We start from the raw sequence: 15,242 nt of genomic DNA, 5'->3' as shown, positions 1-15,242 counted from the left end.
TTTGTTTTCTGCCTATTTTTTTTTCTATTGAATTAAACAGATCCTTCAAGGTGTTTAGAGTGACTCACTCATGCCAACAATACATCTAAATTCAGTGGCTTTAATATACTTACCTCTCTTTTTTTTCAGGGACTCAACAGTGTTTTTGAAGTTTACTTGGTGGGGAACAACTCCAACCATTTTATCATCTCTCCGACTTCAATCCAAGGAAAAGCAGACATTCGGATTAGAGTGGCAGTCCCCCTGGATTTTGAGACAATCCCTCGCTATGTGTTTTCTGTAAGGATTCTTCAAATGTTGCACGGACAATATGGGGAGGTGGCATGACACGGGATGTTGATATATATGGGTGCACATATGGGAAGGTTAATTTGTTTGGAGTAGATTTTGCAACAAAATCAGGGGTGAAATGCTTCCAGTTTGGACCGGATCACCCGATCCAGTAGCAATGACGGCAGGTGGTTCGGATAACTGGTAGCAAAAATCCCTGCTCCACCCGCCCATGCCCAGCTGAGCCACATGATCATCGGAGGTGTTTTGTTTTTTTTTACTTTTAAAAGCATTTTTCAGCCGAAGAAAAAATGCTTTTAAAAGTAAAAAAAAAAAAAGCCTCTGATGATTGCGCGGCTCAGCTGGGATCGTCAAAGCCTTTTAAAAACATTTTTTTCTACAACCTCTTCGGCCAGAGAGGTTGTTTAAAAATGCTTTTTTTTTCCCCGGCTGAAGAGGTTGTAGAAAAAAATGCTTTTAAAAGTAAAAAAAAAAAAGTTGGCCACACCCACCCAGTCACATTACCCCCCACCAAGCCACACCCACAGAACTGGTAGTAACAAATTTTACATTTCACCACTGAACAAAGTATATGATTCTTCATTATAATAGATAGTGCAAAGATAGTAGGATGATTAAGGTGATTAGATATTCATAGCCACCACTAAAGGTAGTCCTTGATTTACAATCAATCATTTAGTGACTATTCAAAGTTACAACAACACTGAAAAAGTGACTTATACAATCGGTCTTCACCCTTGTGACCATTGCAGCATCCAGATGGTCATGGGATCAAAATTTGGGTGCTTGGCAACCAGCATGGATTTACGGCGATGGCAGGGATCCCAGGGATCATGTGATCATCATTTGCAACCTTCCCAGCCAGATTCCAACAAGCAAAATTAGAAGCCAGATTTATTTAATGATAATGTGGTACACTCAACAACGGTATTGGTTCACTTAACAACTAGGGCAAAATGGTCATAAAATCAGCCACTATTCACTTAAATAACTGCCTTTCTTAATAACAGAAATTCTGATCCTCATTGTGGTCATAAGTCGAGGACTACCTGTATGGTCACCACTAACATCATTAAGAGTTCAGAATCTTTCAGGTTCATGTTCTCAGTCCTTCTTCCCACAAACCTGTAAAACACACAAGTTATTTCCCTATATTGCAGGTGAATGCTGTTTTCAAGAATATCATAGAGACTCGGTTATTACATTCTAATAACACAAAATTTTTGTTTAAATAATATGTGCATAGAATTGCCTCTCCATAAAGACTGGTGACATTTCTGTCTTCTTTGCTTCAAAACCATTCTAGATTGTGCGTTTAAAGATTCTCCCTCTCTCCAGCCTAAGCATCAACTTCTATTTTAAAAGCAGCTAACTTGTTTTATTTTCTTCCAATGTTGGAAAATTACTATGGGCAATGTTGGAAAATTACTATGGGCCACCCAGCATACACCCAGTTTAATCTCCCTATCCAGATCAAAGCAAGCACACACACCCCGTTCAGTTCAGCTAGAAAAAAGTATAACTTGATATTTACTTAACAAACATCAGCAAATGTTAAAATAACTGGCAAAAAAGGGATTAAAAGCAGGCAAAACTAGAGAGAGAGACTTGGAACAACAGGCAAGAATTTATATTAACTCTGTATCACCAGCTATCCATTAAAAAACACAGCACTTTCAAGAGCCTCTGAAAACAATACTGCAGATAATTTGCATTCAGCATCCCAAAGGGAGTGAGTGGCCTTTGGTTGTCTCCAGCTTTAACATAGAAGTAAGCAGAATTGAGAGGAAAGTCAAACAGGAGGAGATCCCTTCTCTATTCTGCACCATCAAAGGGACAAATTGGTGGATGGGGATGTTGCATCCAACATCCAGGTGTACATATTTGTATGAATTTGTTAAAATGCATTTGGTGTGTTTTCATAAATTTTTATAGTCCCCATGCCATAGGCCAAGCACCAGTGGAATTAGGTCATATGCCAGAATAGGCAGATGCTTAATGGAACACAGCTGCACAAAATTTGTGTGTGTATTAGTCCTTTTGCTGAATAAATCCCAAAATACTTATCAAACTTTGCTGGAATACCTTCCAGGTTTTATGTTCATTGCCAGAATGGCTTGTATGAGGCCTTCTTTTAAAAATATAAATCTTAACTATATTGAACTGGAGATGATTTCTCTAGATTCTTGTTTTCATGTAACATGAAATGTACGCAGCAATTTATACATGAAAGTTAGTTGTGTGATTTTAACAAATCACAATTTGAGTTCTGGGGGTCTACAGTACCTAATAAATTTCAAAGATTTTGTTTTGATGAGGGGCCTGTGAGCTAATTAGCTTAACAATAAAAAAGAATGGAATTGCTTTGACACAATACAGACTATTTACCAACTGTGCGACTTGAATCTTAAAACTAAATCCTGAATACAAAGATTTATAAACAACTGGGGGAGGCGAGGTGGCCGTGGTAAAATCCATTTTTTTTTACTACCGGTTCTGTGGGCGTGGCTTGGTGAGCGTGGCATGGCTTAGTGGGCGTGGCAGGAGAAGGATACTGCAAAATATCCATTCCCACGCCACTCGAGGGGAAGGATACTGCAAAATATCCATTCCCACCTCACTCCAGGGGAGGGATATGGCAAAATCTCCATTCCCACCCCACTCCTGGGGGAAGGATACTGCAAAATCTCCATTCCCACCCCACTCCTGGGGGAAGGATACTGCAAAATCTCCATTCCCACCCCACTCAGGGGAAGGATACTGCAAAATCTCCATTCCCTCCCCACTCCAGGGGAAGGGTACTGCAAAATCTCCATTCCCTCCCCACTCCAGGGGAAGGATTCTGCAAAATCTCCATTCCCACCCCACTCTGGGGCCAGCCAGAGGTGGTATTTGCCGGTTCTCTGAACTGCTCAAAATTTCCGCTACCGATTCTCCAGAATCTGTCAGAACCTACTGGATTTCACTCCTTAGAGGTGGGAATGAACCTTTAACTTTTAAGTGAAAACAAAGAGCTAAGCATGCAGTCACATGAGATGTCACACATTATGAGTGCATCACTTAGTGATGGCAATTCCAGTCCCAATTGCCATTTTTAACCAAGGACTGCTGTTCATCAAAAAAATATTCCTAGATTTGTTGTTTGTTGGACATGAGTGTTCCAGTTTGTTCCCATGTTTGTTAGTCATACATTGCCTTGGATATAAATCCTTCAAATGCTTATTTTCACAATAATTAATTATGATTTATTTATCTGTCTGCATTTATCATTTTTATCCTGTCCTCCATGCAAACATTTCCTAGAGAAGCTAAGAAGTGCTCACAAGCTTAAAAAGCAAAATGTTGCAGTGACAAGAGAGGGGGAAAAAAGGAGAAGAAAGAACTAAAACACTGACCTTGGATAGCTGTTGTAGAATGACAAACTGGATACAGTTCAAGGAGAATTAGAATCGGATGGGGTTAATCTAGCAGTGAAATCTAATTTTTTTTATCACCGGTTCTGTGGCCGTGGCTTGGTGGGCGTGTTGTAGCTTGGTGGGCATGGCAAGGGAAGGATACTGCAAAATCTCCATTCCCACCCCACTCTGGGGCCAGCCAGAAGTGGTATTTGCCGGTTCTCCGAACAGCTCAAAATTTCCTCTATTGGTACCTGTCAGAACCTGCTGGATTTCATCCCTGGGCTAGTCTCGTGGCATGGCCCCATCTCAATGTATCTCCCTTTGGTCTGGCTTGATAAATCTGCCACAGTAGCCCCTTATATCAAATGGTTGTGAACCTTTAGGTGTCATGGGTTTTTGGGCTTTGATCCACATACACCACCTTGTGAGAGACGGGCAGCCAAATATATCGTATAAATAAAACAGAGACAGCGTTTAATATTTGCTTGGCATCAAGGACCATTAAATGCTGATGTCATATTACACATCTAAGCAATACCAGGGCCCTCTGCTGGCATGTGGGGCTTGGGGATTTGTGACCTTCTCTGAGAACAGTTGAGTAAGAAATTAGCTTTACTGGTAGCTATGGGTCAATGAGCCACGATCCGTGAACCGCCTTTAGGATCTCTTAAAACGATGATGAGAAAAAGCAGCTGCGGAAATACAGAGCGAATGCAAAGCTAAGCGTGCATTAACTCTGTGCCTTTGGGAGCATGAAAAAGAAAAATCTGTAAGGCTTCCAGGACTTTCTACATTTCATGTAGTTGTCTTATTATTGGATGTCAGTAAAGTAGATGGTCATCCATGGGTTAGAAAGGCACAACATTAATTGACCAAACGTGGTAGAAATGAGGGATTAAAAATATATATATATTGGCATATATCGATTAGCATTAATTGCAACTTCACTCATGGCTATCTATCTCACAGGATTCGTCTTTAGCCAAAAAAAAAAAAAGAGAGAGAGAAGAAAATGAAGAGAGATCTGCTATGAGCCTGATGCCTTCCAAAATTTAGGGCCCCAGCTGCAGCAGCTTAAATAGAACTCGCCTTTTTTTTATGGTTTGCCGCTATGAAAGTTTTATATCCTATAAAACTTCAGTTTAAATGCATCTCTCAGGCAGTGGAGCTCTTCCCAGCTGCCTGCTTGAGCTGCATCCCAGTGTTTCAGTGAGCTGTAAATTTGTAGAAAGTCAGAGCTGCTCTATAAACACCATGCCAGCAGCCGCTGTTGCTATTAGTCTTTATGCAGCAGCGGCAACAGCAAAGAGACATGAATAAAATCCAGATTTTTTCTGAAAAACTGTAAGGCATAAAACAGAAATAGAAACGACTGGGGTTAAAGGTTAGAAGATAAGCTTATCATAAATATATGTGTGCGATAATCTTTGGGCTGGTGTGGCAATCAAGGGGGTCCAATTAATTTCTTTTTTTTTTATTAATCACAAATGCTGCCAGCCCTGTATTTATACCCCTGATGGGTAGGTTAAAACTCATGAAGGGGGGCTTGTTTAGGATTAAGGGCAGCTTTGAATATATGCATCAAATGCTTGAAGGCTGCTAATTTACATTTGATGAATATATATTCAAGATCCCTTGGGAAGCTGCTAATCCAATCTATTCTAGCAGAAGTTTATGCTTTCAGAAGCGTCATTTACAATTCAACAGGCTCCTGCGGAACCTGTCCTCTCTCTGTGTAACTTTCTCTGCTGGTAATATATTTGCTTGGAACAGGTAAAAAAAATATTGATAGATAGGCCTATCTGACAACAGCATGTAATCCTTTGTGAGCCAGCCCAAAATTCAGAATATCGATTGTCAAAACTCACCCCAATTCTAAATTTGGTTTTCTTACTAGCATATTTCCCTTCAGGTTTCAGATGTGGCCATCTTTCTTATTTTAGGGATTTGCAACATATTTTCAAGCAGAATCAAAGGTTTGTTAAGCCTGGATCGGTTGTAGAATAGAATAGAATAGAATAGAATTTTATTGGCCAAGTGTGATTGGACACACAAGGAATTTGTCTTGGTGCATATGCTCTCAGTGTACATAAAAGAAAAGATACGTTCATCAAGGTACAACATTTACAACACAATTGATGATCAATATATCAATATAAATCATAAGGATTGCCAGCAACAAGTTATAGTCATACAGTCATAAGTGGAAAGAGATTGGTGATGGGAACTATGAAACGATTAATAGTAGTGCAGATTCAGTAAATAGTCTGACAGTGTTGAGGGAATTATTTGTTTAGCAGAGTGATGGCCTTCGGGAAAAAACTGTTCTTGTGTCTAGTTGTTCTGGTGTGCAGTGCTCTATAGCGTCGTTTTGAGGGTAGGAGTTGAAACAGTTTATGTCCAGGATGCGAGGGATCTGCAAATATTTTCACGGCCCTCTTCTTGATTCGTGCAGTATACAGGTCCTCAATGGAAGGCAAGTTGGTAGCAATTATTTTTTCTGCAGTTCTAATTATCCTCTGAAGTCTGTGTTTTTCTTGTTGGGTTGCAGAACCGAACCAGACAGTTATAGAGGTGCAAATGACAGACTCAATAATTCCTCTGTAGAATTGTATGCATCAGACTCGTAATTTAATGTATCTGATGACACACCAACAGATTTTTACATTTTACATTTTTACGATCCTTCTAAAGCAGGGGTTCTTAGTAACTTTAAGGTTTGTGAACTTCAACTCCCAGAGTTCCTCAGCCAGGAAAGCTGGCTGGGGAACTCTGGGAGTGGAAGTCCACAAGCCTTAAAGTTACTAACGTGGGAGACCCCTGTTCTAAAGATCACAAAAGGCAAAGTATTCTAGAAATATTTTCCAGATTGACAGACTGACAATCTTTCTCCCCACCCCCACCCCCATGATTCGTGCTGGTGGGATTTGAAGATGTTCTTGTATCTAGCAGGTTCCAGGTTAGCTTCTCCTTGCAAGATGGAAGTATAACTCCTTTGTTGGCGAGAATGTGGCAAGATTATGTAAGAAGGGCAGAGTGACATAGGGGAAATTGCTCTTATTTCAGTGACTGTCATGCGTATTTGGAGATGTTGGGTTCAAGATTTCATGCCTGGCCTGCTGTAAAAGACATTTATGGGGAAATAAGGGCTTCTCACTGGACGAGAGATAAAGTTTTATCCTAACTATTTTGCATTTCTTTTTCTTTAGCTATTTGCAAATGAGAGCATACCTGACCACGTTGGTTTTGCACGGGTGAAGATTAACCTCGTCAATGAGAATGACAACAGACCAGTATTCAGCCAGATCCTCTATAATGTCAGCCTGTTTGAAAATGCCACAGTGGGAACGACAATTCTGAGAGTTTTGGTAAGCAGGAGACATGCGTTTCTCCAGTTGCTTAGATCAATACATTACAATTTATCTGTGGATGAAACTTTTAAATTTTCAGTAAACTGAAAAGGAATTAGAAAATATGCTGGCTTTGTAATTAAGGACTTGAATGAATTTTGATTGTAACTATACACGTTCTAAAGAAAATTACACGGACGTGCAAATCTTCAAATCTGGATTCACGTAGATTTAATAGGTTTAGTCAGATCAATAGGTAGACAAGTAAAGGACAATAACGGTCTCTTATTGTAGGTCAGATTTTAAAGAATGAGGAGGAGAAGCATAAGGAATTTATGTTTATGCTTCTTTTCCAGTCGATTTAATCAGACATAAGCTTGTAGCCAAATTCTGGAAAAGCAAAGATCAGAGAATGACAGTGTGAGACACCATAAGTTAATCTTTGTTAGCTGACAATTGTGAATGGCAAATTCAAAACTTGGAAAGTGAAAGAAATAGGATTAAGGGCAGACAAAGGACACGCGCAGAGAGAGAAACACAACAAGATGATGGCAAGCTACCTTTCCTTACTAAGATTCATTAGGGTGTGGCAATGACTATTGTGAATTTATGTTATTGTACAAGTTTTCACTTCTTAGAGATGTGCTAGGGGCTAGTACCAAATCTGGATTGCAAAAAAGCCAAAGCTAGTTGACAACAGAAACATTTTTTTTTCTTATTATTGCTCCAAATTTCTTATTATTGCTCCAAATTGCTCCAAATTTAATTTCTTTAGGGTGGGAGAAAATCCTTTATTTAATTATAGAAAGGGACAATCAGGGACAAGAGAAAAGAAACAACCATTTTTAAAAGATTCTCATCTAGTAGCCATCTTCCCAAATCTGAAAGCCTTCGGGAGAGGTGGAATGTTTTCTCTGTCTTTCCATACCAGAATCAATTTGAACGTAGATGCTGAGAACGTAGAATTTGGCCGGCTATGAGCTAGGCTACAAGTAGGAATACGGGAGCCAGAAAATTCTAAATTTCAGTATCTTCGTTTCCTTTCCATTTAGCCACAATTAAATATAGCTGTCATGATTACTCTTCTGTAACTTCAAAAACTACAAATCGGTAACCACCTAGCAGGTCTTCAAGGGTTCCCACAAACACTAAACAGCTGCATACATGCAGTGGTGGGATTCAAGTAATTTAACAACCGGTTCTCTGCCCTATTGATTTCTTCCAATAACCAGTTTGCCAAACTGCCCAGAAAGTTAACAACCGGTTCCCCAGAAGTGGTGCGAACCGGCTGAATCCCACCACTGCATACATGCCAGGTCAGGCTTTGCACCTATTGTACTGAATCTGGCTTAGCAGACCTGGAACACAACAGCACCAAAACAAAGAAAAGACAGTTGAGCAAATGTTCTGCATCAGTAAGATGGAAACAGGCATCATGAAGCTCCTTTAAGAGGGATAACACTTGGGTCGGTTAATATATGTACTGCCTCCAAAGAAAAATTAAATCAAATATTGTAATAACAACTAACAACTAATCTAATACTAAGCTGATTTTTACAATACAATATTAGTAATTGCTGGTATTCTTTATACCACTGCAGTAACATGAGCATGATTTTCTTCCTTCGAGTATGTTTCTCTTCACAAGCCTTTTACACTTAAACTTTGACACGTTTGCATATTCTTCATGAACTCTCTTCTGTTATAAACCCAAGGGGTTGAAAAGAGAGTTGTAAATGAATGACATAGGCATCGATTATATGCCCCAGAGCTGTACTTGTGTTATCCAGTTCATATGCATTGGCTTGTTTATATGGATGTGATCAGTTTCATTGAGGAAAACAAGCAACCAAGGAAACGTATCTGCAGCATAACTTGAATGGGCCTTTGATGCCTTTCCCAATAAGATGTTCAACTCTGTCTGCCCACCCCGTTCAGCGCTGATATATTCCCCGACGTCCCATCAACCAACATATGCAAACAGGAAGACAGAACTCAGACAAAATGTTTTAAAGGGTTTATATGTAAGTGTGTTTATTCTACAAACAGATGGTATGAAACCATATAGAGCCCCTGAGCTGTTCCCATCTGACAGTTATTAATATTTCAAACAGATGTTTAGCTAGTCGGGCTGTCAAACACTAAACAATGAGATTGTTATAGCATCTTTTCTCCCCCTGTACTTCTAGCTATGCCAGCATTTTGAAGCAAATGCGAAATGCCAGGAGTTGAATCCTCGATGATAAATCAGAATACATGCAATTAGCCTTGCAATACAGATTGGCCTCCCAGCTGATCCCCAACTTTTAAGAAAGTGCTTGTTTGTATTTTTTTTTTTGATACTCGAGAGGAAACACTCTGTGCATGTCAAAAGTGCTGTTCATTTATGTGATTGTTCCTGAAAGACGTTGCACTGTTTCGGCACAATTGAGTGTTGATGGGAAGAGTTCAGTAATGTGCAGATCGTACTGCAAAATTATAAACTGTTTTGCTTTGGAAAGTTGCGTCAGTGAGGTTTTTAAATACATACAAGTGAATTTACATTTCTAAGAATATACCAACTGCCTCGTACCAAGTCCATTGGTCCAACTAACTCACAGCTTGTCAAGGTTTCCAGTAGTCTAATTGGTAAACTTATATGAACAAGTGATCTTCCAAACCAAAAAATATATATGTTAATAGTTGACTTGGCAACCCAACTAAATCATAAAATATGTTACTTGACTTTGGATCGTATCTCAGCATTTACGATATCCATAATGTGTATCTTCATGAAGTTTGTTTGTTTGTTTGTTTATTATAGCCCATCTCGCAAAAGGCTGTTCTAGGGTTATACAACAATGATTTAAACCAGAGGTCTCCAACCTTGGCAACTTTAAGATTTGTGGACTTCAATTCCCAGAATTCCTCAGCCGGACCCCTGATTTAAACAATAAAGGGTGTCAAAAAATAATCGTAATTTTTTTTTTAAGTATTCAGCACATGAGATTAGAATGGAGAGGGAGAGACCCCCCCTCAAGATCTCACTGGCCTCCTAAGATTCCAAGTCTGATGACAAAGCTGGATTTTGACGGCTTTCAGAAATTAGGAATGAAGCTGAGTTCATTTTGGGAGTGGGGAGGGGGAGAATACTGCATAAGACGGGTGCCCTGGCAGAGAATGATGCTTCTTCGGTCCCGCCAACTGTCCTGCCACGGTCTGCTGGATCTGATGGGGCAGGCAGATATATTATCATCTCTTTTATTCATTAAACATGAAACTCAGTCAACTGAATATTCAAAAATGTACCACAAATATCATTGACTGGCGCTGATGGTTGATACAGGTTGCTGCCAGCATCCTAGATATCAACCAAGTATCTTCTTAAAATGTACGATGTTCTGAGTAGCGCATTTTTTTTTGCCATTCTGCTGGTGTTATTGCAGGAAGCTGCAATTTCTTGATTTGTTCTGTAAAATTCTTGGACATGGTACCAAGTGCCCCGATGACAGTGGATATCATTGTTACATGTTTCATCCATAGCCATGTAGTTTTGATGGCCAGGTTGCGAAATTTGTGATTTTTTTCCCCAGTTCTTTTTCTTTGAATCTGGCATCTTTGGTACAGCGATATCAATAAATTGTACTCTTCTGTTTTTGACAACTGTAATATCTGGTGTGTTGTGTTCCAAAATAATAATAATAATAATAATAATAATAATAATAATAATAATAATAATAATAATAATAATAATAATAATACAAAATCCAGCATAGTTATCTCGTTTGCTGTGTATACTGTCAGTTTGTGTAAAATAATATACACAACAATGTGAAATCACAGCTGCCAATTCTTTAGCTGGGTTCGCCTTCACACACATCAAGGTCTTGTCAGGAACTGTTGTGGTCCACCAGCAGCCTGCAGAGCTGGCAGGGGAGTCTTACGGTGAGGAGGCTGAGGAGGACAAGGAGTCAGTCCTGGAGTCCGGGGAAAGCCCGGACAAGGGCTCTGTGTCGGAGGCAGAGATAGGGCCAGGGCCATCTGGGAGCAATGTGCGGACTCTGGAGCCTCCAGAGGCAGACAGCAGAGAGGCAGAGGAACAGGAGGAGTCTGTTCCTAGTGTACACAAGTGAAGAGCTGCCAGAAGGCAAGAGCAGCTAAAGCAAAAAGGACGACTCGGGAGTAAGGCCAGGAGATGATTGGCCCCTCCGATAGGGCTTAAAACAAACCAGCAGCGGCATTTGGGCTCTTCGTAGGAAAGCAATGTTGCTACATTTGTTTCTAGTCTTGTTTCTGAACTTTGTGGGGCTTGGCCAAGAAAAGCCTTTGGCAGGGTGCCAGAGAAGACAAAGGTTTGTAATAAGGCTGAAGGACTTTTTCTGAAGGACTTGTTTTGGAATTAATTTGGACTAATCTGGGAATGAAGTAATTCCCAGCTGTTGATAAAACTATGTTTGTTTAAGACTAAGTGTGTCTTTTATGCTTAAGCGAGTCTAGGTCACAACAGGAATCTAGGATGTCATAAGGTTTTTGTGTAGTATATATGTGGATCCAAGGGGTCTGAATTTTTCTGATTGAGAGATGGAAATGTTGTTAATGTGCAGATTTTCTAAGTGTTCTCCAAAATATTTTGGTATGGCACCCAGTATGCCAGTAACAAATAGGGTCTACCACAGCTCATTTATTCCATAGTCTTTCATCTTTGATCTTTCAGATTAATGTAATCTTCTCCAATTCTTTGTTTTCTGTTCTACTGGTATTGCTGTATCAATTATCCATACTTTCTTCTTTTCAACCACAGTTAAATCTGATGTGTTATGACTTTATTAATATGTTAACCTCAGTTTTGACTACTTCTTCAACTCAATTTCCCCACCGGTTTTTCATAACTGGGACATAATAATTTTTATATAGGTTTGAGTGAATAATTTTGGCATACTGTGTTTGTTGTTTAGAATCAGTTTGCGTGATCTTCTTTCACAAGCCGAGTATGCAGTCTAATGTTTCTTCTGCTTCTTTGTACAATCTGCACTGCAAACTATTTCATGATTTTTCAAGTCTGGCCTTGATTGAACTAGATCAAATAGTTTGCTCCTGCTCAGCCAAAATCAAGCGTTTTTGTTTTTTTTTAATGTTGCATTTGTAAGCCATTGCCAGATTTTCTCTTTATCCACTTTATCTTTGGTGGAAATTGACCGTGTAATTCATTTCTTTGCCAGCATTCTGTTTTTATGTTTATGACATTATTTTGATCATTTACTTAATGTTTCTTCTACATTTAGTAAGGTCTAATTTTTAACTTGTATCAGTGCTTGTTCTTGGCTGTCTTTTACATAGTCGGCCAATGTACGCTTTTCTTCTTTGACAAATTGTTTGACCTGACGTAAACCCCTGTCTCCATTTTTGTGGGAGTGGATATTATTTATTTGTAAGGACTCTGAGCTCTTGAAAAACTCCATACAAGTGGTCCCCATTATCCATAGTCTTAGTATTAGTGGTGGGATTCAAATAATTTAACAACCAGTTCTCTGCCCTAATGACCAGCTGGGTAGGCATGGCTCGGTGGTCATGTGACGTGTGGGTGTAGCCAACTCAATGTCACTCAGGTCGATGGGTGCTTCACCTTAGCTGTTACAATGTAATAACCGGAGAGGCAGTTTCTATAAGCAGGTAATAAAGATTAGGCTAGAAACACCAGAATGTTTCCTTCTTGCCTTCCTTACAGGATTAGCCCTGGAAAGTGGAAAACAAACAAAATAAGATTTCTTCTAACAACCGGTTCTCCAAACTGCTTAGAAAGTTATCAACCGGTTCTCCTAAATAGGTGCAAAGGGCTGAATCTCACTACTGCATAGCATCCATGGTTCTGTATCTGCAACAGATATCAGAGTTAGGAACTGTATATATGTAAACTTTTTCATGAATCCATAATTTTATTGGCCTTGTTTGTTACTTTATGCATGAACAAAATGGTGGGTTGGCTTGTATCTGCCATTGCTTCCCCTCCTCCCTCAGGATCTTAACTGGTCACCGCTGGCTTCTTGAGTGTCATCTTTGGCTGATGATGGAGGGAATCACCTCATTGGTATCACTTGCCTTATGCTGGCTTCCCTGTTCTTGCGATGTCTCCTGTGGATGATGGCTCTTCCATGTCTTCCTCAGAGGCCTTGAAGGAGAAAGAGAGCACTCCTGGCACATCCAGTATTGCTGACCCTGAACTGCCAGAAGAGCATGGGGAGAGCTCGCTGGCCAATGAGGAAGAGGGGGAGGAGCTACCAGCCTTGGTAGATGCTAGAGTACGCAGGGCAGAGAGGCGGAGTTCTGCCAGATTGATGGGGAAAAGGCCTCGCCCCTCTTAATGGGCTGCACCAGGAGGGGCTATTTACCACGGCAGGCAGAGGGAGGCATTGCTGGAAACAACATGGGTGGGTCGTGGCCAGATGGTTGTTTGTGTTTCCAGGGCTCTGCAGCTTGTGGATTTCACTCAGTTGCAGAGAGCGTTTATGTTTGAGTTTGGAGCAGCCGGTTATCGGCCGGGTATTAATTGGCCATTGCCTGGAAGGTTAGTCTGGAGCTTGTTGGTGGCTGGCTTTGCTGAAAACAACCTTCTGAACTCTTGGCTTGGACAATTACTGTGACTCCTCCCTGCAAGCCCTAAAACCAGTGGTGGGATTCAAGTAATTTAACAACCGGTTCTCTGCCCTAATGATTTCTTCCAACAACCAGTTTGCCAAACTGCTCAGAAAGTTAACAACCGGTTCTCCCGAAGTGGTGCGAACTGGCTGAATCCCACCACTGCCTAAAACCAGACCACTGGACTTGTTGACAAACCTCAGTGGAAGCCCCGGACTTCGGGGGGGGGATTTTGGCTGCTTATTTTTGGAACTTACGCAGGCAAAACCTTTATTACCAAGCCTGTTTTTGGTTTGGCTGTAAGTTTGTTTTGCTTTTGGTTATCTACTTGGCTGTGAGCCAATTACTGTGCTAAGCTTGCAGCTGGGGGCTAACTGAAAACCTGAAAGAGAACTGTTGGGGGAACAGGCAGAATAATGCTCTCTACACCAACCCTGATGTGTGGGTGAGTGGGGGCAGCACAGTTCTACACAGAACACTCAGAGTCTTGGAGCAAACCATGATCAGAGGCTGCCTGAGCAATCAGCGTGAGCTCCCTGCAAAAGAGAAACTCGAAATACAGGTAGTCCTCGGTTTACAGCCATTTGTCTAGTGACCATTCAAAATTACAGCAGCACTGAAACAAGGTGATTTATGACCATTATTCATACTTATGACCTTTGCATCATCCCCATGGGCACATGATCAAAATTCGAATGCTTGGCAACCGGCCTCTATTTATGACACGTGATCCCAATGTGATCTCCTTTTGCTACCTTCTGACAAGCAAAGTCAATGAGCAAAGCCAGATCCACTTAACAACTGTGACAAGAAAGGACATAAGATGAGGCAAAGCTTACTTCACTGTCCTGCTTAGCAACACAAATTTTGGGTTTATTGTGGTTGTAAGCCAAGCACTATTTGTAGTGATCAAGTATTGGGTTTTATCAATGAGTATGAATGTATAAAAGAAAGGATAAGATAGGCAAATATTCCAAGTTTCCAGTAAGCTGCTATCTGCAAGGGAGTCTTGTATTCTCCTTTTCTTCTGATCCTATTGTTCTTAGTTTAGCATTTGTATTCATATCAAATTGTTTGTGAGGGCATTTGTAGGAATCTGTGTGTGTGCCTTTGTCTGGGGACTGGGAGAATTTTGTATAAATGTAAATAAGTTCAAAATGCCATAAGTTGATATTTCGGTCATAAGAAATGGATTGTTATAGGGGGAAAAAATCCCTGAGGGAAACCAGTTTGGATCCAAATAAAATTTACTCCCAGTTTATCAACCAAATAACACTTGGCTCCATAAAATAGCAATGCCTGTCTTAATATCAAATTATCAAATAATGGCGATAAGTAAGCACCAGGCACAATGTAGAGGAAGAATTGGTCCAGTAATGTATTACTAACCCAAATAGAGTTGAAGCAGCCTTAAATTTTGTCCATGTGGGTCAGAAATGATGGGAAATCCATAATAACCTTTGGAGGACCATACTTTTCCAACATGTGTTGTGTAGAAATTCTCCAAACACATAGCTGTTTGATTAGAGCAAAATTAAGAAGTTCAGCTTTTCTCTTTGATCCATCTGCCATCCATCCTCAAGCTACCTGA

At 40.3% G+C, this 15,242-nt stretch overlaps 1 protein-coding gene across 1 annotated transcript in view; it reads left to right on the top strand.

Moving 5' to 3' along the window:
- Positions 1–15,242, top strand: part of CDH23 (cadherin related 23) — a 719,962-nt gene that overhangs the window by 395,903 nt on the left and 308,817 nt on the right. The window contains exons 12-13 of the mRNA XM_058188066.1: positions 130–279; positions 6,899–7,057. Coding sequence (XP_058044049.1) covers positions 130–279; positions 6,899–7,057 — 309 coding nt within the window. The remainder of the gene's footprint in view (positions 1–129; positions 280–6,898; positions 7,058–15,242) is intronic.

This window comes from Ahaetulla prasina, chromosome 6, assembly GCF_028640845.1.
Source record: "Ahaetulla prasina isolate Xishuangbanna chromosome 6, ASM2864084v1, whole genome shotgun sequence".
In the NCBI taxonomy this organism is placed as follows: domain Eukaryota; kingdom Metazoa; phylum Chordata; class Lepidosauria; order Squamata; family Colubridae; genus Ahaetulla; species Ahaetulla prasina.
Note: the sequence above shows the minus strand (reverse complement) of the source record. Positions and strands in the feature narration are given on the sequence as shown.